The sequence below is a fragment of the Anopheles gambiae genome, chromosome 3 (assembly GCF_943734735.2).
Source record: "Anopheles gambiae chromosome 3, idAnoGambNW_F1_1, whole genome shotgun sequence".
Classification (NCBI taxonomy): domain Eukaryota; kingdom Metazoa; phylum Arthropoda; class Insecta; order Diptera; family Culicidae; genus Anopheles; species Anopheles gambiae.
In genome coordinates, this window is record NC_064602.1 from 44,850,405 (window position 1) to 44,875,408 (window position 25,004).

Sequence of the window (25,004 nt, forward strand, 5' to 3'; positions counted from 1 at the left end):
GATGCTGGATACTTGCACACGGACTGTTATTCCACCAGTGCGAAGAATTGCCATGGTTTACCGGGGAAATCTCTATTCCATCCTACCATTGCTGGTCACCCGAACGCGATAACGCTCAGCAGTTTGTTGGTTCGTATAATCACACAGCGTAAAAATCTTGCCAAGAACATGTTTGATCAACTGTGTGCCGGATGGTACAAGGACGATATATCGGATGCAATAGCCGACACATGCAATTCGGTCTGGACAATTCTTTCGAACGAAGGATTTATTGGGTCCAAGTCTAACTTTAGCATGACAGCAATTAATCAAGAGTTGCGTGATCTCTTAAGCGAATATGCATCACATTTACCAGCAATTATTGGAGCCCTGTACCATAAGTTTGCCACCGCACTTGGTCACAGTTCTGCTGACGTTCAGTCCTACAAAATCGACGCCAATGGAAATCATCAGCATTTTTACACCGGTTTTCGGCGATATCGGCTCGAATATGTTAAAAATACAAACAAAATAGCGTCCGTCTACCGCATCAACTTCACCGCACGGTCTGGTCTGGATGAAACGCGCTATCAGGTAGAGCACGACGAAGAAGGTAACGTAGTCCGGGCCACACATAAAGGTATCGAGCGTATCGTTTACGATCCACTATTCAATCGTCCGTCGAAAATTATGCTCTCCGATGGAAGATACTTGGAATTTGAGTACGACGTTCGAGGGTATCGTTTGTACAAATACGTATATGATTCCGCGGGCAGGTTATGCAGGAAAAAGTACTACATCCGGGACGTGCAGGGCAAGCCTTTGATAGAGTATGAAGGCATTTATGAAGGCAAAGAATCAGAAAATAATGCCCCGTCCGTCGTACGAGCCACGGTATTTGTTTACGCCGATGATCGACTGGTTGGTTTTGTACGCAACGATCAGTTCTACAGCGTATGGCTCGATCATGAAAGATCGGTAAGGTTAGTGATTAAAAATGGCGAGATCGTGGCCGCGTACGATTACCTGCCGTATGGTGAGTTGCTTCGCTCTTACGGCGATGATCCTGACGGTCATCTTGATTACCGCTTCACTGGACAGGATTGGGATGAAGAGACAAATCTGTACAATTTCCATGCCCGTTTGTATGACCCAGAATTGGGACGTTTCCTGCAGCTGGACCCGAAGGAACAGTACGCTAGTCCGTATCTGTATGCCGGAAATTCTCCAGTCTCTTTGATCGATCCCGACGGTCAATTCGCTATTCTTTTAATAGTGAGCATAGTAACAGCTGCCGTTGGAGCGTACTTGGGAGCATCGGCAGCTAACAAATCTTGGAACCCAGCCAAATGGGAAGTGAAGAAGGCAATCGTGGGAGCAACTGTGGGAGCTATCGTCGGTGGTTTTGCTCCGGTTGGCATTGCCGGTTCGATTACCTTTCTTGCCGGTGCCGTTGGCGGCTGTCGGTATAACAGCGGCCACTTCAGTCGGTTTCGCTTACGTTAGTACCGCGTCCGCAACCAAAAGTTGGAATCCGATCAAGTGGGACTGGTCCCAACCGGGTACATGGAATGCGCTTTTCACCGGGAGCATATCTGGAGCCTCATTTTACAACACGATCGGAAGTATCCATCAAGCGGTCATATCATTTACAGGCTTATCGCGCGCTGGTTTCATCGTCCTGACTACCGGTGCAACGGGAGGATATTTGCTTTACAAGGGAAGCAAGGCAAATGATGGAAACGCCCGTTTTTGGGAATGGGACTGGAGCAAACCGGAAACGGTGTGGAGTACTCTCAAAGGTATCAGTTCCGGTCTTTCCATATCCCCAAAACTAAACAGGTTAGATAAATTTGTTATTAATAAAATGGATAAAATTAAAGATATGAAAATGGTTCTGAAAGAAAAAAAATTAAAATTTATTACGCAAATCAAGGAAAAAGTTGGAAAAATGAAACAGATTGGCTATCATGTTTCAAGGAATGATGTCACGCAACATGCCATTACTACTGGGAAAGTAGTAGGGCGGCCAGAAAGCACATTAATATTTGATAAACTTCCTTCCGCGGCATCCAAGGTGATTGACGAAATTATAATAACAGACAACTTGGTCTTGACCATTCTAAAGAAAAAACATCGACGAGGCGTTAAGTATAATAATTTGACGAGTGATTCGCAATCATATGAAACTATTAAGAATAAAAATAGCCTAATGAGGTTTGAATGCTGCATAGATTGCTCACAAGATGCATCTTCAATAACGTCTAACTCATACAAAGTAACAAATTGGATAAACGAAATATTTGAACATTTTTTCAACACGGCAAACCAAGGGAAACAAGACCAAGAAGATCGAAAGGTCAATCCCTACTTAAAACATCACAAAAGGCCAACTAAAACTCCGTTCCATATAGCCAACTGTTTCCGCACGAATTCTGCAGATAATCTAAACACAATCACATGCTACGAGCAGCATGGTCTTTCTTACGTGTTTCCTCACAACACTAGCAATATAATTGGCATCACTGAAGATCACTATTCTTCATGCTATCCAATAGAATATAATGGGCTCCTTACTACCGCCTGTGCTGGTACGAATAGTTCTTACATGTACACGCCTTACATTCGACCGGTAAACTATCTCGATCAATTGAATGGAACTCTTACCTTGCTTCTCGTTGCCCCGACCGTAGTAAGAAATATTGCATCAGGATTGCGAAATTTATTCTTTAAAAAGAAGCCAGAGCAACAAGCGCATGAAGTTTCAACACTAGAACATTCACAAATAGATAAACAATTCCATGATTTGAAACAAACAGTACAAGAGTATCGACAATTAGCGGACAACCGAAATAGCGGCAACTGGTTAGATAACATTTTTAAAGACATCGAAGAAGATTTTAATGTTTTTCTTTCTACTGTTAATCCCTCTCGTACATTCTACTATCAGCTGTGTGAACGTATTGCTGCGCTTAGTGATGAGCTAGAAGAAAGTAGACACATTTTGCAGCATAAATTGTACTCAAACAACTCACAATCTTTAAATAACTTTACATTTGGATTGCACACGCAGGAGATTTTTCCGTTGCAGTTCAATAAGGCCAGCTCTATGGCTACAATTAATGAATACAGAGTATGTTCAAAATGTGTGCAATAGGAATAACACATCAAGAAACCAGCGGATTATTACGAGCATTAACATAACAAGCTAGCATTAGTAGCTTTAATCATTTTTTCTGAATATACAAATAAACTATTAGCGATTACGAGCTGTCTCACGATAATGCATGTAAAATAAAAAGAATAAATTGTAGGAAAAAACTAAAACTATGCTTGTTTCATTTAAATTTCTCAGCGTACTCATCTATTATCTCTATGCGTAAGTAAATTTACAAACAATGTTTTATTGTGTTGTGTTGCATATTATTTTTTAAATATTATAAGACTTTCAGAACATTAGTCATTTAAGTATTTATAATTGTAATGTAAATTATGACATATTTCTACAATTTAGAGACGATCTATAACAATCAGAAACATATTTTGAAATCAAAAACCTGCATAATAATATTATAGTGTATTTATCGTTTAGTTTTGCTTAGTAAAAACGTATTATGGCTTTTTTATTTTAATTCAATTTTGATTGTAGGATTGCGTTAAATTTAACGTTGTCAACCAGCAGATCAAAAGCAGATACGACATTTTGTAGTTTATGATTAGTTGTCCGTCCTGCATATAGACAGTCAATCTTACTGTTCGCATTTCTTCTAGCATGCACACTGCTGTCCTTTGCATGGTTATGTTCTCTTAGCACGCTTTGAAGCCGTTGCAAGATAAAATCTTCCCTTATTTCTGCTTCAAGAGCATTTATCCGCTCCTCTAACAAGTTCATTGAGCCTTGCCCTTTGCTCAAATATACTTCTACATCCTCTGCCAGATCTTCATACGTCCATTGAGCCCAGCTTAGCTGTTGATGTGTGTTAATCTGTGTCTTCATTTCATCTAACCTGCAATAAAGCATTTTCTTTTCATATTCCACCATATCTGTGTGAGGCACTTGATGGTCGCGTTTTGGACGCGAAAAGATATACTTAAATCCAAGCTTAATTTCTTTCCAGGCAATTGGTGCAACCTGTGCCAGTAATATCCACCCATCGACAAAATCAAAAACTCTTGCCGTTTCCTTCGCCGTGTATACCAATGAAGACCACTCTCCTTCACAGGAGGCTGATGGATGTCCATCGTATGTCAATGGCATACAGTATTTGTAGTGGTCGGCATTTTCAATTCGTGGATTACTTTCGAATTTAGGTATTATCGTCACCGTAGAACTATGTCCGAAGCATGATATCATGCCGTCGAGGTGCTCCTCGGAATAAATTTTATAGCAATTTCGCAACGAAAACGCTGATTTTGCCATGTTTCTTGTTGGTGCAGAGATAATTGAAACTCTCTTATCGAATACGTTCTCGTTTTCGCGCATCGATGTACTAAACAACCATTCGAATGGTAACTTTATCCAGTTGTTAAACATATTATGCAGTGATGATGCGGACGATCTTTCCATATGATTTGGTAAGACAATTGACTCATTGCTGCCAATTCTTATTGCATCCGATCGAATGCGGAAACGGAGCATCCGTGCCAAGTTCGGTGGCTTGGGTAGCCTCAATTTGGGCGAAGCCTTCGACAAAGGCTTAACTATAAAGTCTGAAAATTGCTCAGTTGAAAAGAGTACATTGATGGATGCTTCCGCTGCCGTAAACTCAGGGATGGCGCTTTCAGTTATCAGCGACATGCGTAACGAAACAATTAGTGAATAGAATCCTACAGTTAGAAACCCTTTCTGCAAAGTTTGCAAGTTGCGAACACCAACGTATAAGAAATTCTTGGTATGCATGATCAATCTCGACCAATCACGCCCCAACGCTAATTGGGCGCGGAATGTAATCATGTTAGCAACGAATATATCGACGGTACGTTTCACTTTTCCCGACCATTTGCTGATCTGTCTCGGCAAGTTTCGAAGGAACAGCACTCCAACGGTAGCAGTAGTAAACCCGTCAACGAAGCTCATGTACAGTGCGGGATCTGAGTAGTCCCATTTGGTCATGTCAAACTCACCACCCTGACCAAGCGCGGCAAAAAGATACGTGAAACCAAGACTCATGGTGAGTTTAGCTACAAAAAATAGTGCCTTGGCGGCGACTGAAGTTATCGATACGAAGGAACTAATCAGCGAAGAAGGATTCATCAATATCCATGATGAAGTTGCTACACCGTTCATCAACGCATTCCACGTGCCTGGACTTGAGTAGTCAAACTTTGTAGGATCCCATGTACCGCTGCTGGCCGCCATCATAAAATAGGCGAAGGTGATACCGGTACCAACCATAATAGCAATTGACGTACTTAGCGATAGTCCCATCCCGACGAAAAACGCTACCGAACTGGCCATATTGAAGGGTATGGATGCGCCTGTAACAGCACCTGTCAGCAGACCTATCCAGGTCGATGATGATCTCCAATCCCACTTGAGAGGATTCCAACAATTGTTGGCTGATGCAGCACCAAGATACGCTCCGACTAACGCCAAAATAAGCACAGCCAATGTGAAGGCAAATTCACCATCTGGATCGATCAACGAAACGGGCGAGTTTCCGGCATAAACGTAAGGGCTTGGGTACTGTTCTTTTGGATCCATTTGATAGAACCTCCCAATGTCGGGATCATACAAACGAGCTCGATAGTTGTACAGCCCGGTCTCCGGTTCCCACTCCTGACCCGTGTAAAAATACGAGATCTGTCCGTCCAAATCGGTCCCAAAGCGTCGGAATATCTGCCCATATGGAAGATAATCATATGCGGCGACTACTTCGCCCTCTCTCACCACCAAGCGTACCGATCCTTCGTGATCTGTGATGACCCCGTACAGCTTATCGTTGCGCACAAACCCAATCAGCTGCTGATCCTTATAGATGTAGCTCGTCACTCGCACGTCGGGTGGTTGATCGCTCGCAAGGTAGCTCATATCCATGTCCATCAATACCAATCCATTTGCGTCTCGAATATAGTACTTTTCGCTCATTACCTTTCCATCCTTACCCCGAACCTGCTTGAATGTCCGCTCTGCGCGCACATCATACTGGTACAATATCTTCCGTCCATCGGTCATCTCAATTTCACTAACCCGCTGCAGAAGCTTGTCATATGCCATATGCTTTATGCCCTTGTGTTCCGCCTGGATTACGGCTCCATCACCATCATGGGCCATGGTGAATTCCTCTCTACCACCTTGAGCGCGATCGAATTGCTGGCGATATAGCTTGGTGATTTTATTTGTCCCCTCCTGGTACTCCAAACGATACCGCGAGAAGCCCGTGTAAAACTTTCGATGATTTCCATTTGCATCGATTTCGTACGATTGCACATCCCCAGCCGACCTTCCCAAAGCCGTCATGAAGTGATGATTAAGCACCCCAACAATATTAGGCACGTTTGATTTGTATCTCTGCAAGGCTTTTTTAAACGCTTCATTCAAAGACGCTACAGGCGCATCCGCACTTTCACCGAACAACTTTTGTTTCATCATTTCTTCCTTGAGGTTCGTACAAGCTTTCAAAATCATGTTCGATCCTTCAATCCATCGTGTACACTTTTCTTCAAACGTTTTTACATCCAATCCCTTCCGTGCTGAGATGGCCTTCGATAGCATCAATTTCAAGTGATGGCTATATCGATGTTGATGGATAAAGTCACTGAATATCGATTTGGTACCTTCACGTCCATGGCAAAGACTGGGATTGGTGCAGTCGGTGGTCAGGAAGGATTTCTCCCGTAGTGCTTCCCAAATCTTTTTCGATTTCGCTTCATCAATTCCTTTTATCTCTTTGTGGAATGTGTGATGCGTCAATGGTGCAAGCTTCAACTCTTCCAATCCGTGGAAATACTTCGCCTTAATAAGCTGATCATGATCGTCATAGTCATACCGATGACCGTACTGATAGGGGAAGGATCTGGTGCTCAATACCTTCGACAGATGATTCAGAGCGAGTCGTTTTCCACACACAAACGGTAGATCGTCATTCATGTCACCGTACAACGTCCGGTTCACCAGATTGTTTTCGTCAATAAAGCCTGTCCGCTTTAGCACCTCAAGACACAGTGTCGCCTGTGCTCGGTTCATGTTGTCTGACATTAGATACTCCGTATAGATACCATTACGAAGTGGGCTGGTCGCCTTTTGCCAGTGGGCGGTGAACAACGTCTTGGATATTAAACCTTCATAGATCGGTGTGTAAGAGTCTTGGCCGTAGGAGTCTGTTTCCAGGTAGCTTACACTTTCCGTCAAATAGTTGTCTGCCAGCTTTATCAAAAAGCCTGGTTCGTTGTAGGTAAAGTTTCTCTGGAATGTATGCGTGGGATCCGTTCGTACGTTCATTGTTTCCACCATGCCATCTGCATTATAGGAGAACTCAAACATAGGAACTCGCTTTGTCGATTCCTTGATAGACTTTACTTCTCCATTTTTGTTATAATCGTAGATCAGAGTAAATGATGATGCAGCCGAATCCATAGGATATCGCAAAGAATGCAATTTTCCGTTCTCATATTCGTAATCAATCGAGTAGGTTCTGTTAATTGTTGGCACAAAAAATACTTTTTTGATCACTTGTTCGTTCTCGTCAAAGATCAGACTCTCCATCATCTGATTTTTGCCTATCTTTCGGGTAGATTGTTGCGATCTATACCGCACATCTGGGTTGCTTTCGACCTCGCCATAGAAAGATTCAATCAAATCGGTTGACTCAGGAACTTCGTTTGTCTTCACTATCTGGTAACAACTTTCACGCGTTAAATTAACTAACGCTTCGCGCATCACCTTACCATGCGAGGAGTACGTAAAATGAACCACCCGATCCATGTTAACCCTTTCCGGTGCGTTGTAGTGTATTGAAAAACGCAAAATTCCTGACTCACTGTAGATGTACTCATAGGTACCACCATCCGGTGTGCGCTTGCCTATCAGGTTCCCGTAGTCGTACTCATACGACACCCGCCACAAATTTCTTAGTTTTATTTCTTCCTGCGTGTTTCCTCCGGTCAGGAACGGTCTCGTTCTGGAGGTGGTCTTTGCGAGTGCATGAAACTGAGGTGGTAACACTTCAATTAAATGACCGTAGGTCTCAGAATATGTGTATGTTGTTAGCCTATGCTCGTAATTGCCCACCTGCCAATATTTGGCAACCTTGTTTCCGCGCTTATCCTCGACCGTAGCCCGAATCGCACCTCCCGGACGTTCCACAATGCTTTGACGATAACCTTCCGCTACGGGAAATATGTTTGCCAACACCTTTATCTCGGGACGCATAGCGTATCGGCGTTTGTACTTACCGAGTACGGTATACTCTTTCCCTGGCAATCCCTGATACTGTTTATTTTCCGTCGGATCGTTCGCATAAATCGTGCGTGAGTATGGAAAACCTTCGCAGGATGGATGGGCTTTAGCGACCATACCGCTCATCACGTGACTCGTACCGTGCACTTGAGTGATGAAGTTTTCATAGAACGCAAAATATTCCTTTAAATGACTCGTGAGCTTCGTCCACTTGGTTTGCATTATGGGACGATCGATTTCGTCGTAGATGATCTCACGTACGCGCACTGTTCTTGGATCATCATATACAACCACCTGCACCGGCCGTCCCATCCGATTGTGGTATGTAACTTTTACCCGTGCGTCATACATCACCAGAAATTCTGCTATCTTGATTGATCCCGTTGGTAGTAAACGAAATTCTTTCAATGCTTGAACCCGTGAATCAGGCTTTATAAGTGTTTCGCTAAGTAAATGTCCTTCCAACCACACCGATACACGCAGCTCGGTAATAAATATAAGCACTTCGCCAGCCTTTGGTGGCCTGTTGCAACTGTTAGAAGATCCTGTAGAACAAAATAGATTGAATTCTTGCCCATTCCAACTGAACGACAATTTGCTATCATCCACGCTTGTATTGTAGACAAAGCGAAGCGCTACTGACTCGAACGGTCGATCAAAGGTGCGGCTTAGCTCTCCTCGTTGAGCAACACTGCCAGGGTTGTACTCAACCTCACCATATCTGATTGACCACTCCGTACTGCCCTGTTTCCAGTAGGATGGTTCGAATGTTTCGAATGTACCGTAGTTCGGCTTCATTTCAATCAAGCATTGTCTGGCGTTAACTGAAGCAACAAATGCGGTCTTAGAGTGCATCGCAAAGTCTACCACTTGCCCATCTTCCGATAGCAGTGCCACTCGCTTCCCAGTGGGACTATAAAGGTTCTGTTTCAGCAGGCCGTTATTGCAAAGCGTAGCTCTGACTTCAGCCGTATCTGGCGTATAAACGTTGGCACGAAAGTTTAAGTTCAATGGAGAAAACCGCACATGATCAACGTCGATACTTGTATGCGATTCGGAAGGTTTGATAGTGATATTGAACGACAACTTCGAACCATCAGCCGTGTGTGTCGTATCAATAGTCATTTCCACATAACACCAGTTTGACATTATGTGATGCACTTTTGCACCAGTCAACTGTACACGCTTTTGGTTGTTCAAATTGACAAGCTCCACCATCAACACGTTGAGCATGTCGTCCACTTTTGGCACCATTTCACCATTGCCGATTCGCACCCAAAACGAAACAATCCATAAATTCTTTGGTTCAGTTGGCGTAAACGTTGCCTTTAAGGTCGAGCTTGCCGGAAGTTTAAGGTAATGGTTATCCCGCTCAAATTGCACATCAGCTAAATTGAACGACCACTCTTTATCTACCCCATAGCGATTAAGTTCGTACGCTTCGAATCCATAATATGACGCCACTTCATCCGCTAACTTCAGTGCCCCTAAGTCTATTATCTTTAGCTGTTTGCTCCTATCCCATATCGTCCGTTCAAGATCCTTCACATCCGCGTCTCTGTTACTTTCTTGTTTGGGTTTCTCGCGCACTGTGACGTCGGTTCCATCGGCTGCGAAAGATTTTTTCGTGGTTGCTCCCGTGCTGGAATTAGTAGCTTGCTCGTACCATCCAAATCGTTTCTCGTTGTCGCCCGGAGCGACTTTCACGCGATAAAACATGGCACCCTCGCTGGAAAGATGAACATCCCGCGGATGGTAATTGTAAGACGAAGTGCGCAGCTCATCCTGATCGAGCCGTACGCGCTGCTTGGTAAACAGGCTCGTCATCTTCAGCAGAAATGAATCCACCGGTCGAAAGACGACAAATTTGCTCGTCTCGTTCACATGCCGAACCGTCACCAGTGAAATAGTGTTACTGGCACGCACCATCGTCACGTTCGCGGGCTGCTGAATCGTTTCCTTCGTGTGGAAGAAAAACATGCTCAATTGTTTACCGGCCGGTTGCGATTGGATATACCGGGGCGCGACAACCTGAATCTCCTGCGGGTTGTTAGTTTGCGTATCGTACACGACCGCGTGTCTCGGCATTTCGTACACCTTGAACGTGTCCTGGTAACTGTACTTCGCCAGCTTAAAGCCAGCCCCAAGCGGCTGATCCACCTTCTCCATGCGCATCGTCGCCGGATCGATCGGTTGCTGCTGCCAGGTTTGCCCATCGAACGACAGCTGAACGTTTCCCGTCACCACACCGTGCTGGTTTGTAAGCACACCAAACTGCGAAAGATCCATGGCAAATTGCGCCTTACTAACAACGGTTTGGCTAATATTATCCACCTCTTCGGCGAACTTTTCATCTACCTCTTTCTTGTACTGTGCCTTCTTTTCCACTGCCTCGCCACTTGCGTCAATCTGTTTGTACGATTTTTGTTTCTGCTGCGTGAGCGAATTGTTGAGTGGGCCTTTCATGCTCTTCAGCTTCAGAACGTATTTGTTATTTTGCACCTTGTAGTGCAGCTTGAAAACGTCTCCATCCTTAGTCGGCATATCGTACTCGTACGTGTCAAAGTTCGCTATCGGAATCTGCACGGTCTGTTTTGATACCTGCGTAGCACCACGATCGTAATTCATAATTAAGAAAAATACTTTCAAATTCAACTTTTGACCATCCAGTACCGGCACACGTATGACGATTGCATTCTGATACACAGTGACCGCATCGGCCAGGAAACCCTTCCGCAAAGCGGTACTAAATTCTGCATCCAAAACGAACGCGTTCAGTAACTTATCAATATCGGTAAAGATATTGGTCGGGGCTTGAGTAGAGCCTTTTTGCCATTCATTCTTAATCCCCATCGTCCACACATCGATGCTCGAAGCGCTGCACATCAAGAAACCGTTCCCAAATGTGTGTATCAAAAACTTGGGCGGCAGAGATTTCTGCACTTCCGTGTCGTTTAGATTCCCCTTATGGTTGATGGTTAGCACACGCAAAGTTTTCAGATCGCACAGTACAACAAACTTTTTGCCCACACTTATGATAGCGTCCAGTGGAAAATCGCTTATATATTCCTTCTCTACCCAGTCCTTGCCAGTAAACTGTAGAACGGTTACCTCCTTCTGCGAGCCGTAGATGAGCACCACCACAAGCATGTCTTCCAGCGCGTGTATCGTGTGACTTTTTATACCGGGTTGACCAAAATGTAGCTTCTCTTTCATTGCTTTCGGTCCATCTGTGCCGCCCAAAAGGTTCCGAATAGTAATCGCAACACGGTCGTCCTCAAACTCCTTGTCCAAAATAACGGTATAGTCCGGTCCGTAGTAGATCGTTGGATTTAAATCCACTGGTACCGCTTCCTCGAAGCGTGTTCGATCGATCTGCACGTCACTGTACTCCAGCATCGATTCGAGCCGATTGGGGTAAACGATCTTCCACATACGATCATCCTTGTAATCGAATTTGAACAGCGGTCGATCCTCTTGATTGATCTGTTTGAGCCAGTTCCCTTCGTACTCGAACGACACGTTTTGTTCGTAGCATGTGGTGTTCACTTTGAAGTTCACCAACTTGTTCTGCTCCGAATACTTGAAGCTAACGCTCGATCCACTGCTCAACTCTATGCGTGCCAACCGATCGCCTTTCCCTTCCACGAACGGGTCGTAATAGTAATTTGCATAAGCACCATACTTACTCTCCTCGTGCACCAAATACCAACGCGATGGCAGCTTCCTTTTCTTTGCTGATTTCTCTCCGCACAGAGGCCAGGATGCACACACGTCCTCTTCGCGTCGCTTGCTCAAGTTTTCCCATGCGCCGTACACGAATGTACGATCTTCCATTGTCATTTCCCAGCGTTCCTTGGAGGGATAATATTTGATCGTTGCCTGCTTGAACCCATCGATTTCGAAACTCCAACAGTCAACTGAATCCAAGTGCGGGTAGCGTTTCAGAATGATTCGATTGTTGTTCTTCAACACAGCGTAGTCATGATCTTGCAGAAAGGCGCTGTTCTTTCGCTCCACGCTGATATAATCCAACGGCAAGGACCAGCCGCGCCCGAAGAAACTCTCAAACGGAATGTTTTTGTACTGTACATACTTGCGCACACTCACGCCGAAAGCGTTCGGCAGCTCGATCAGCGGTATGCTAAGCTCGACCGTACCCGCGTGCGGGTTTAACGGTTGCAGCATACTGTTTAGATCGAGCTGATCATGCAACCATACGATGTACTTCTTTTGCGGTACCAGTAAGGGTGCAACGGCATTAGCTTTCACAACAGTTTGTGCGGCGGACGGGACATCGTATATCCTGGGGATGTAGGGCTTCGTTTGCACGCTTACAAGATTCGCGCCGGTAAAAAGCAGAACGTTAAAGCCATCACTGTCAGCAAGCTTTGTGGTCAGCTTTGGTATGCCGTAACGCATTTCACCATCTTCGATCGTTTCATCAAAAATGTTAACCAGCTCGAACCCATCGTTACCAAACACTGGACGATACAGGCAAAGCCCCCTTGGTCCAGAGGCAATTAGCTCGTCCCACTTGTCGCCATCGATGTTTACCGTCGCGATCGATTCTATAGTGCGCCTGTTCCAGCCACGCAGTTTGGAGAATGCCGTTGAATAGTACACCTTCTCGAAAACGCCAGACTCTTCAAAGAAACGATACATGGTCAACCCCTTGGTCGTAAAATGGAGCAGATCGTTGATGTTAGCATCGTCAAACTTCGCAAACATGATCCTATCATACTCATCGTCCAGCGGGAGAAAGTCCTTAACAGTGGCCAACTCCTTCAGTTGATATTGATTGTCAAATCGGAAAAGCTTCAACTCTGCGGCGGTACGTAGCGCTATCGATAGCTGCGCATTGTTGTCGTAACGCTCCACCAACGATATTGTGCTAGAAGGCTGCATCCATGCAGCCTCCAAATCCAGCTGCTTTTTCAATGGCCGCACACGTTTGCGCGGATCACTCGGTTTGGCCGAACTAAATTCAACGACCGAATGCAGACGCGAAATGACACCGATGTACTCCGCAGAGGGATAAATGTTTCCAAAAAGAATGGTGTTATTTGACAAAGCATAGCCATACTCGTCGTGGTACTTTGCTGCCACCAACAGTTCGTTCAGCTCCTTCTTATTCCAACGATACAACACGAACCCTTTCACCTTGCGCACCGCAAGCAACGCATCGTCATATACCGCCCAAGGGTAACTAGCATCGTCATTGGAAACAGCGAAGAAATTATTACGTTTGTGCACCTCGGACCAACTTCCACCCATACGCTCGTAGATCAGCAGGGCCCGATTATTGCGCACAAAAATAATTTGCTCTGCGCTGTGTGCTCTTTTTACTTCCACCGTATTGCCGGGAGGCGCTTTAGTAAGCGATTTTCCGGGCAACTGCAAGCTGTAGAATTGCTTAGGCGCGTCCATATTGGACGGATGAGCTTTCGACCACGATCTTCACTACCTTCGTCAGCACAATTCACTGTCAGTTGATAATATTGATGATATTTAACAAATTTCACTAATCAATGTTTTTTTTATATAAGGCAAACTCTCGATCTTTCAAATGAAAGATGCATTAGTATATACCACGCACTAAGCCGATTGCCTCGGAAACAACGAAAATTCAAATGTCTTCCAGTAGTTGAGTCTTGTTGTTGACTGAACTCTGTGTTATACATTTCGCATCTTATATACTGCCTGCATCAGTGCTCTCTTTCAGATCAATAGATCGATTTTCCACAGAGGTTTATTCAAATGCTCTTTATTTGCTCATTCATTCAACTATTTACTTCAGCTGCTATCCACGCTATCAACAGTCAATAGGATTGAATATGTGCTTCAAAGATTATTACTTGCGAAACCTATTAAACAAGAATACACTAGATATTGTACTAACACAAAGAATCTGCGGCTGCAATATTATCGTCATATTGAGCAATTTACCATGAAAACAAATATTCACAAGATTGTAGTTTGTAGTTAACATGGTCCAAAGCATCAACTAAGTAAACAGCACCACAATCTTTTACACTATAAAATATGTGACATTACACATCTACAGTTCAGTGCTTGTTTGATGTGCTTTATAACCACGTGCTAACACAGCAATCTAATCAGGATATTTTAAAAACGGAAACATTCCATAGTGAAAAGAAGCAACTAACACTGTTAGTAGTCTATTTCAGGCAAGATAGTGCGTGATAATTGTTCATTTTTGAACAACGATGGCGGACCTAGACCAACCAGTGCAATTACCCGTGCAAACGATCACAGACACAAATGTACATGATCTGGTGGAAGTGAAGAAAATTGCCAATAACACCGTGTTTGTGCGTAAGAACCGAGCTCTTCTGATTTATCAGCTCTCCAACAAAGATTATACAGAAGTGTTCCATGAAGATGATTTTTTTTCCTTAACCACCCCTAATGCCAACTACCCTTGGCATGTGTATGAACCATCTTCACTCATAGTTCGCAGTTCGAAAGGAGTCGAAGTATACCATTGGAATAAACCCGACCTAAAACTCCAGTACACGGTATCCAAGTATCATGATCACTCGGGTTATGGATCGTCCAGGAATACGTTCCTGATTGGGCAGATATTTCCATCCCAACATCATATTGGAATAATTTCGCGTCTTAACTCGGACGTGCAATTTCGTTCACTGGATTTGAGCAAAGCGAAGACTACCGTAAGATTATTGAAAAAGCCCCCGTCTTTGGATAGTGAATGGAAGTCTTCCACTAGCACCATACAGCTGATAGAACAATTGGATAGCAATAAGCAGCTTGCAATTGCACTGCGCACCGAATCAAAGCTAATGCTGTTCCGTTTTAATAACCAATATAATCTGGAAAAGTTAACGACCATAGATGAATTTCCATCCAAAGACACGGACTATGACAGGATAATGTTTGCCAAATTTGGTACAACCAGCTATAACGATCTACTGCACTTTTCTACCGAAGGCCTTATGATATATCGCTTCAATGATACCGCAAAAGTTTTTCAAAAGATTTTCTATTCGTCGGCATTTTCAAAGCTACGCGGCTGGGATGGACGTAGTATAGACACTGTTACACCATTAAACTTCGACGGAGACGACCAAGACGAGCTGGTCTATAGTGGACCGAAAGGTTTGAGTCTATTGCAAGTTAACGCCACTACCAATCCATACGAACTGAACGAAGTTGCGCTAGAAACAGCAGCCAATCAAATTGTGCGTTATTCGTTTCTTAAATTGGCTCAAAAACATAATTCTACCAACGTTCTGCAGCTTTTCTTACACACATCAAATGGTTTGATCCATGTAAATATACAACCCTCGATCGAAGGCGTTGAAACGAAGCCCATTGTTCCAGCAAACCCCGTAATATCAACCGAACAAAAGGAACTCATTCCGATTCCCGAAATTATCCCCAACCGTTACCACGCTGGATGGCTGCACGATCAGCTCGATATGGGTTCCATGCTGCACCCAATCAATGCTTACAATGGAGCCGTCGAGTTGATGATCCCAATAATAGACATTCCTGCACCGTTCGGTATTCCGATTCGAAAAATTATTAAGTATAAAAACGTAGAGTACAACAACGAGCTCGGGCTTGGTTGGTCCTTCCCTCTCGACTACATTGTGCTAGATCGTCAGTCAAGCGCATTCGAGCAGGATCATGTGTACTCGCTCGTAAAAGAAAATCAGCGAATTATTATGATGCTTCAACCCACCAAGGACAATGGTCCAAAATCGGAAGAAAAGCATTTCACCATTGATGGTTATCCAGATATCGGCATTGTTTTCAACACTAAGCGGAGCTATTGGAAGCTGTCGATGGATAATCGCATCATGACATACATAGCCCTACACCAGTTTCAGACAGTGAAAGCGTGCCCACTGTGGCCACTGTGCGGTAGTGCATCGCGACAAACGCAAACCTTCACATCGCAATGGTACCTGAACCAGGAGGACAATACCGACACTGGGCTGAGGATCCTGTACTTTTATGATCTGATCAAAAACAAAACCGACATACGCCTAACATCCATCAATTTTTCCGACGACTCGATGATAGACCTAAGCTACAGCGAGGATCGGCTTGCAGATATCACGGTGGCAACTCACCAGTTCATACAGCATTTTACCTTTCACTACAGCAAGGATGTCAAGCCGTTGCTGCAGACAATTCAACAAAGCGATCACAAGCTTTTCGATTTTGAGTACGATCAGCACCAACGGCTGTCGAAAATTATCTACCCAAACGGTGCCGAATGGAAGCCGGAATATGCCCAAGTAACGCTTAATCCCACATCGCTTAAGAAAACTATGGAAATTACTGGATCGGAAGCTAACGTTTACTATGGGCCAGACTATGCTGTTGTTGTGGACGCAAATCTCATCGACGGTAGACTTTTGCTGCACATTCGCGATCCGCTCGGAGGCATAAGCTCGAACAAAACCGACAGCACCGAAACGGTGTACACTTTAAACGACATCAAACGGTATCTGGTCCATGCGATTGAAAACCTGATCGTGGTGATCGTTATCTACGATAAGTGCAAGGATGTCGCGATCCTGCAATATACTAGCGACCGTTGGCGACAGCAGAAATACTACGACGAATTTCCACTCGACGGAACCATTACTACCGGTAGTGCATTTGTTCTGCTTTCGGACAAGACGTCGTTACGATTGATAACGACTACTACCGATCATCAGCTCAGCGAAGTTGAACTGCGCCCCAATTTACCGGCAAACTTTGTCGTCAAAGCATTTGCACACGGGTATGCAACGTACGATGGGCGGCTCGAGATATTTTTGCTGCAACAAAATGGAGAATGGGTAACCGTGAAAGCAGCACCAGAAAAGGTGAACTATTTCAACGAGATCGATAAGTTTGTTTCCTCCTTCGAGATCAACTCTGAGCTCAGGCAATCGATTCAGCGCGGTCTCACGGCGGACATGCTGGGAAGCTACCGGCAAGCCATTATATTAAAGGCACCCTTTCTGCAGAAGGACGTGCTAAACATTCACGTCCGCTTTTTCATGCTCAGTCTTGAGAATAAACCACACGTATTTGATTGCTACACTACGGTAATTCCGCACACCGTCTTAACGCAATACAATTACACGGTGAATACGGATGAAAAGGATTCGTTCGTGCTCGGCTACCGGTTGGTGAAGAAGAAATATCATTTATATGTGAAAAAATCTACCGGCCCACATGTGGTAGAGCTGAACAAATACATGAAAGCGGCGAGGCAGGAAATGTCCAAACATCGTAAAGGAAGCGCCGAGTGGAATAAAATCAATAACGAGGCGCACAAGACGACGCGCGAAGAAAGTCAGCGCATTTACAAGGCAGTGAAGGATGCGGTCGTGTTTGCCCTCGATCTATCGCAGTTTGGAATGCTCACCAACCAGGAGGGCGTGCTTACAGGTAACCATCAGATCACGTACGATGGGTTTCACTGGAACAAGCGGTTGCTGGACGAAGATACGATACGGCTGCGTAAGGTAAATCAAAATTTGAGCGCTGACTATCGGCTCGTGAAGGCACATGACAAGGACACCTTCAAGATCGTGTCGATTGCAACTGGAGAGACGCTGTTCGATACCAATACCACTAAATCGGAAGAACTACAGCTCACCGTACCGTACTACGCCCAGTCCCAGCCACAAGGCAGTCCATTGAGACTGTACTTCTTTGCCAGTAAGCAGATCGTTACCTTCCCCGACGAGGAAAGGCTTAATCGTGCGAGCAATCAAATCGCGATCGTCACGACGCACCAAGCAAATACCACTGCACAGTTTTTGGTATTCCGATGCATGAAGTACTTTCTCAATCCGAATGTAACGGTGCTGGGAGGTCAAACTTTGGCATACATTGACGAAACAGATCGCAAAACGGCGTACCTCTATGATCCGCAGGATGTACAGCTGTCCGTGGATGGGATCGTGTTTCGCAAAATCAAAATAGCCACCGGTGCCGATACGAGCCGATTCGGTTGGTACGAGCAGACGATAGACATCGCAACGGGGAACACGGTTCGGAAAGCGATTGCAGCGGATGGCCGAGAAGTGCTGGATCGGAAGTTACGCGATCAGGAGGAAAAACGACGCCAATCGGAAAAGCAAGACACATCGGCACAAAGTGACATAATGATTAGCGATGCTAGCGGACGGCATCCCATCGTTGACTTGGGTCCATACCGGTTGGTGGATGAGATGGTATCATACTACGGCTTTGAGCCATACGAGAGAAACCACTTCGGTAAGGAGAAGAAATGGACGTTTGACAAAACAATGATCAAATCGCAGAATGGTAACAGCTTTCTAACACTTAGCCAACCAGAACACAAACTGGCGGGCGTATTTACACCACAGGAGCCGCTTATGAACTATGTGATTTCATGCTGGGTACGCACTTCCAAAGCACTCAAGCTCGGTGATACTGTTGACATTGTGGCTGTAGACGTTTTGGTTGAGAAGGGAGAAGAGAAAAAAATATCCCTTCGCAAGGCGGAAGTGAAACAACGCATCGGATCGTGGAACTATGTGGAAACGATAGTCGATACAACACATTTTCCAACCGAAACAAAGCTCGTGTTTGATATCAGTTTCATCCCAAGCACCACCCACGGACGCATCGATATTGACCATATACGATTTTCACCACTTAGCATGCCGTTCGCGGCTAACATCTACGAACCTGCCAGAGGAAGTGTAAGCGCACTGCTCAGCAGCAGCGGATTGATGAAACGCTACCTTTATAACTGCAACGGCAAAAGAACAACCGTGTTCTCCGAGCAGGGTATGGTGGAAGAATTCATAACGGAGTCAAAGGCTGTGTACACTCGTGAGTCTGGTCGGAGACCGTGTGTCATTGAAATGAAGCCTCGCAAATCTGCATGGGCCATGGAGAGCGGTTGGGATAATAAAATCAACTCTAATGGAAGCGTGTTTAAAACATTTGATGAAACATGGGCTACACTAGCAGTGCGATTTCTTTACAGTTTGAAACCGAACGACAATGGCATGCGATTCGTTTGGCGAGGAAAAGAATGTTACTTACCGTGTCCGGTACAATCAGTGACAAACTGTCGACAACTGCCACGACGTGGAGAAATTCTTATCTTTATTACGTCCCTACGCGTTTCCGTCTGGCTCGAAGGAGTTGTAGTGCAAGAGACGCTGCTAGAAGATGTCAAATCAGATGCAGAACGGAAACTAACATTACATCTTTCACGAACCGCGGAAATAACAGAATTCTTTGAAATGTACGACTCAACATTAAAAATAACTTACCAGCAACTTTCTGGACAACCGGTTCAGGTGTTAGAGTACGAGTCACCAGACACGGTGCGGGTTCGCGAGATCCTCTACGACGATATCGAACGTCCTATCCTGCAAACGAAATGGACAAAAGTTCACCCTGAGAACGATGCCAAAATGTTTGAATTTCATGAAAATTTTATCCTCAATTTCGATAACGCAACACAGCTGCTGACTGGCAAGGTGGCAGAGCTAAATCCATCCTGTGAAGGCTATCCCTACACGCACACTATCTACGGCAATGATCCTACGGAAAACAAACGCTTGCAGGGCCTGCCCGGTAAAGACTACACCGTTGATGGGAAATATAAGCGATCTTACTCCTACGAGCCGCACAATTTGCTGTTAAGTAACCTGTTCCCACCAAGGGAAGGCTTTCATCATAAGGCCGTGCAACTACCCGGCGGTGCCGTGCGTGTGACCATTGAAAACGCTAAGGGCAAAAAAGTGGCCAAATACTCCAAGGTGGGTAGTTACGAGAATAGACTGAGTACTTGGCGATACGGGAGCAATGATAAGCTACAGCAAGAGCTGCCACCGATGTATCACTACAGGGCGCATACATCGACCATGGAAAATGTTCCATTTTTCGTGGCCAATTACACTTCCGAACAGATGCAACTGCAGCAGCAGTGGGAAGTTCGCTACAATTATGATAATGCGAATCAATTAATCAGAAAGCGTACGCCGGATGGCGGTATCTGGCAATATCTTTACGATAAGCAGGGTATCCTTCGCTTTAGCCTTCATAAAGAACATAACGAAACGCTTGATCGCGTTATACATTTTACGTACGTTTCCGATGATAAAGTGGCGCGCGAAGCACTAGTCCATCTCAACGAAACCGAATGTATTGAACTGGTAGACAGTGGAAATGCGCCCAATTCTACAAACTTTATCGATACACTGTATGGAGAGTACGATGACGATCCAAACTTGCGCTACCGTTCGGCATTTGCCACCAGACGTATTGGTGGGGATCAAATGACCGAGTACCTAGTGTACGATCAAAGTAAAAGAGTGCTGAAGAAAGTTTACGTAATAAACACTCTCAACACGTCGTACTCGATTGACTACGAGTACGAAAACGATAATCTACGATCTATCAAGTATCCTTTCGGTGCTGGAGGAGAGCCGTTCAGATTGATCTACGACTGGAATGGTAATGGTGATGTCATATCTATTCGAGAATCGACAATGACAGAACCTATGTTTGAGTTCTCCTATAACGCAGATGGCATGGTGGAAACAATGAACGTACGAACGGATCCCACGCATACATTCCAGAGAAACTTTACCTACAACGAACCAGGCTTTTTGATAAAGCTGGCAGACAACTATCTGACGGAAAGTGTAAGCTACCTGGAAACAGACTCCTACGGCCAAGACTCTTACACACCGATCTATGAAGGTTTAATATCCAAGACGTTGTTCACCGCCCACTGGCAAAAGGCGACCAGCCCACTTCGTAATGGTATCTATACGGAGTATCTAATGTCAGACAACATGAACCGAGCACAGGCGTCACTGTGTCTTGAGGTGCTAAAGCGTACAGGCTATATTGACGAAAACAATCTGGTGAATCGGACGTTGTACGGTGACATGAATGACGATCTACCGTTTGTGTGTGGAAAACGACTCGCTCTCAATCATCTGTCGAAGGTATTGAGCACCAGATCCTTCCCCTATCAGTACGGTCATCGGTATGACTATGACGATCATGATCAGCTTATTAAGGCGAAGTATTTCCACGGATTGGAAGAGTTGAAGCTTGCACCATTGACGCATCACACATTCCACAAAGAGATAAAAGGAATTGATGAAGCGAAATCGAAAAAGATTTGGGAAGCACTACGGGAGAAATCCTTCCTGACCACCGACTGCACCAATCCTAGTCTTTGCCATGGACGTGAAGGTACCAAATCGATATTCAGTGACTTTATCCATCAACATCGATATAGCCATCATTTGAAATTGATGCTATCAAAGGCCATCTCAGCACGGAAGGGATTGGATGTAAAAACGTTTGAAGAAAAGTGTACACGATGGATTGAAGGATCGAACATGATTTTGAAAGCTTGTACGAACCTCAAGGAAGAAATGATGAAACAAAAGTTGTTCGGTGAAAGCGCGGATGCGCCTGTAGCGTCTTTGAGTGAAGGGTTTAGAAAAGCTTTACAGATATACAACTCACACGTGCCAGACATTGTTGGGGTGCTTAATAATCACTTCATGACGGCTCTGGGAATGTCGGCTGGGGATGTGCAATCGTACGAAATCGATGCAAATGGAAATCATCGAAAGTTTTACACGGGTTTCTCGCGGTATCGTTTGGAGTACCAGGAGGGCACAAATAAAATAACCAAGCTATATCGTCAGCAGTTCGACCGAGCTCAAGATGATGGAGAGGAATTCACCATGGCCCATGATAGTGATGGAGCCGTAATCCAGGCGGAACACAAGGGCATAAAGCACATGGCATATGACAAGCTTCTGCAGCGAGTTAGTGAAATTGAGATGACCGACGGACGGAAGATATTGTACCAGTATGATGTGCGCGCAGAGCGGACATTCAAGCAGGTTCGAGCAAAGGATGAAACGGTCTTAAGTGAAAAGTACTACATTCGAGATGCGAATGGATTCGTACTAATGGACATAGACATGGCTTACCTGACGAATGATCATCCGCCGGACGTGCGAGTGACGAGCTACATCTACAAGGATCAGCAGCTGATTGGGTTCGTGCGCAACGATAAGCTGTACGGGGTCATCACAGATCACGAAGGATCTGTACGCTTGGTGGTGAGAGAGGGCGAAGTAGTCGCCGCATATGATTATCTTCCATATGGCCAGATATTCCGACGTTTTGGGACCGATTTGGACGGACAGATCTCGTATCTTTACACGGGTCAGGAGTGGGAACCGGAGACCGGGCTGTACAACTATCGAGCTCGTTTGTATGATCCCGACATTGGGAGGTTCTATCAAATGGATCCAAAAGAACAGTACCCAAGCCCTTACGTTTATGCCGGAAACTCGCCCGTTTCGTTGATCGATCCAGATGGAGAGCTTGCATTTGCTATCAGCTGTATTATAATGGCCATAATAGGTGCTTACATTGGTGCTTCGGCAGCGGCTCAATCTTGGAATCCGTTGGAATGGAACTGGAAGTCGAAATCACTTTGGTTAGGAATGATTGGTGGTGCATTAACTGGGCTTTCGATTCCTTTCAATTTGACTGCATCGATAGCGTATTTCGTCGGGATGGGACTATCACTTTCTGCCTCGATCGGTGTTATGATCGGGTCAGGTATCACGTTCGGTTACTTCGCTTTGGCCGCGAGCAGCGGCTCCTGGGATCCACGCAATTTCGATTTTTCCAGCCCCGGCACTTGGAACGCACTGCTGGGTGGTATTGCAACGTCAGCATTCATCGTGACGAACCCAAATCAACTGATTAATACTTTCCGATCCATCACAACCACTCTTGGCAGAGCACTCTTTGTTACCGCAACCGTAGCAATAACCATTACCTTCGCTTACCTGTTTGGGGCTCTCAAGATGGGCGGAGAGTTCGATATGACTAAGTGGGACTATTCCGATCCAAGATTATATCACGGTATACTGGACGCATACGTTACCGCCTCGTTCACCATGATAATGGTCCGCAATATACCAAACACTATTAAAAGCTTAGGCAGAAAGATAGAAACCGGACTGGATCGGTTGGCGGAAACGGAGGTGTTCTTCCGAGCAAAGCAACTCATGAGAGGTGGTGACTGGTCGACAAAGCTCTCCAACGCGCGCTTCTTCATGGCAGCCAATGCGAAAGCGATTGGCGACCTGCAACGCGGCATAATTCCGATTGCTTTTTACACCTTCATTGTGACGTTGCGCATGGTAGACGCGTACGAGAAGAGCAGCATTCCCGGGTTTTCGGTATTTTTACAAATTCTCAGCACAGCAGTAATGACCAGAGGTTTCACGAATCGCGTAGTCAAACCGCTCATACCGAAAAGAATTGACGCACCGTTGGCACAGAAGTTGATAGCGCCTGAGACGTATGAAAACTCCTCCGGGCGGTATAGTTCTTCGGGGGCCAATAGTTTGGGAAGCTTCCTAAGCTATCTTCGCATTCCCTTGGATTGGTTCTTAAACTATCACGAAAACACACCAGAAGGTGAGCAAGTTCACGACAACACCATACAACGCTACAAATCCCACTACAAGCGAACGTCAAAGCACAGCATGATCGAAAACTGTTATCCTGTGACGCACGGCGAACTGAACTACGTCAACTGCTACTCTGATCAGGGTTTGGTAACAATTTTCCCCAAAGTAGAAGCGATACTTCAATCGCATGATGAGTATCGGAACTGTTTACCACTGACCTATGATGGCGTTCGAGGAATTTCGTGTGATGGTGAACAATCTACGCTTTTGGCGGTGCAGCTGGAACCTCCCAGATTGTTCGAATACGTTGACAGTTGGCTTCTGCTGGCACATGTCGCTCCGGCCGCAGTCCGTGAAGTAAAGCGTATCGTTCAAAATTTCTTTGGATGGGGTAGCAGTTCATCCCGTACTACGAAAGATCTTCCAGAAATTCGTAAATACTTACAAACACGTTTGGAAAATGGCTTATCTGATTTGCAGCTTCTCCAAAGCCAAGCTGTAGCTAACAGAAGTGATATGGATTGGTTCGGATACATGCTAGAGGACCTTCGCGAGGATGTGCAGGAATACGTAAAGCATGGACACGGCAACGGCAACATACTAATGGAACGTTTGAAGGCTTTGCATACCGATGCTCTGGAAGAGATCGAACTGCACAAAGGAAACCTGGCATTGGACAATCTTTTCCAACGCGAGAACTTGCTGGGAGCAAACCCAACGGTTGCAGAATCCGGCATAGGACAAGTACAGCAGAACATTGCTGCAAGCTGCTGTGCGAGCTCCTCTATTCGATGTCTTTCTACATAATTTGCTGAAATCGAATCATACGTAATGAGTGAATCATATGTAATAATAATAGGTTAAAACTTACACATTTGACTAATGATAATAAAAGTATATACGTACCAAATCACTATCGTTCAGCTTCTCGTACTTCAGTAGCGTACTGCTTTAGTTTTATTTATGTATGACAGTATCATTATCATTAATATTTTATTACTCATGCTCTTCGTTTTAAGTTTAGTGTTTCATCACATCGTCCTACGGTACACGATCAGTTGAGGTGCGAAGTTGAATCACCCAGTCACACGCAAACACTCCCACATACACAAACACAC

The 25,004-nt window shown here is 44.9% G+C and overlaps 2 protein-coding genes across 2 annotated transcripts; one reads left to right on the forward strand and one right to left on the reverse strand.

Moving 5' to 3' along the window:
* Positions 1–3,346: 3,346 nt before the first annotated feature.
* Positions 3,347–14,037, reverse strand: LOC3292094 (uncharacterized). Its single transcript, XM_061658027.1, has one exon. It carries the CDS (start codon positions 13,805–13,807, stop codon positions 3,608–3,610), a length of 10,200 nt encoding a protein of 3,399 aa, XP_061514011.1. The 5' UTR covers positions 13,808–14,037; the 3' UTR covers positions 3,347–3,607.
* Positions 13,994–24,796, forward strand: LOC3292092 (uncharacterized). Its single transcript, XM_061658028.1, has one exon. The coding sequence runs from the start codon at positions 14,608–14,610 to the stop codon at positions 24,691–24,693; it is 10,086 nt and encodes a 3,361-aa protein (XP_061514012.1). The 5' UTR covers positions 13,994–14,607; the 3' UTR covers positions 24,694–24,796.
* Positions 24,797–25,004: the final 208 nt, after the last annotated feature.

Coding starts and splice junctions, on each gene's coding strand:
- LOC3292094 (XM_061658027.1), bottom strand. CDS start 13,807: ATGGACGCGCCTAAGCAATTCTACAGCTTGCAGTTGCCCGGAAAATCG.
- LOC3292092 (XM_061658028.1), top strand. CDS start 14,608: ATGGCGGACCTAGACCAACCAGTGCAATTACCCGTGCAAACGATCACA.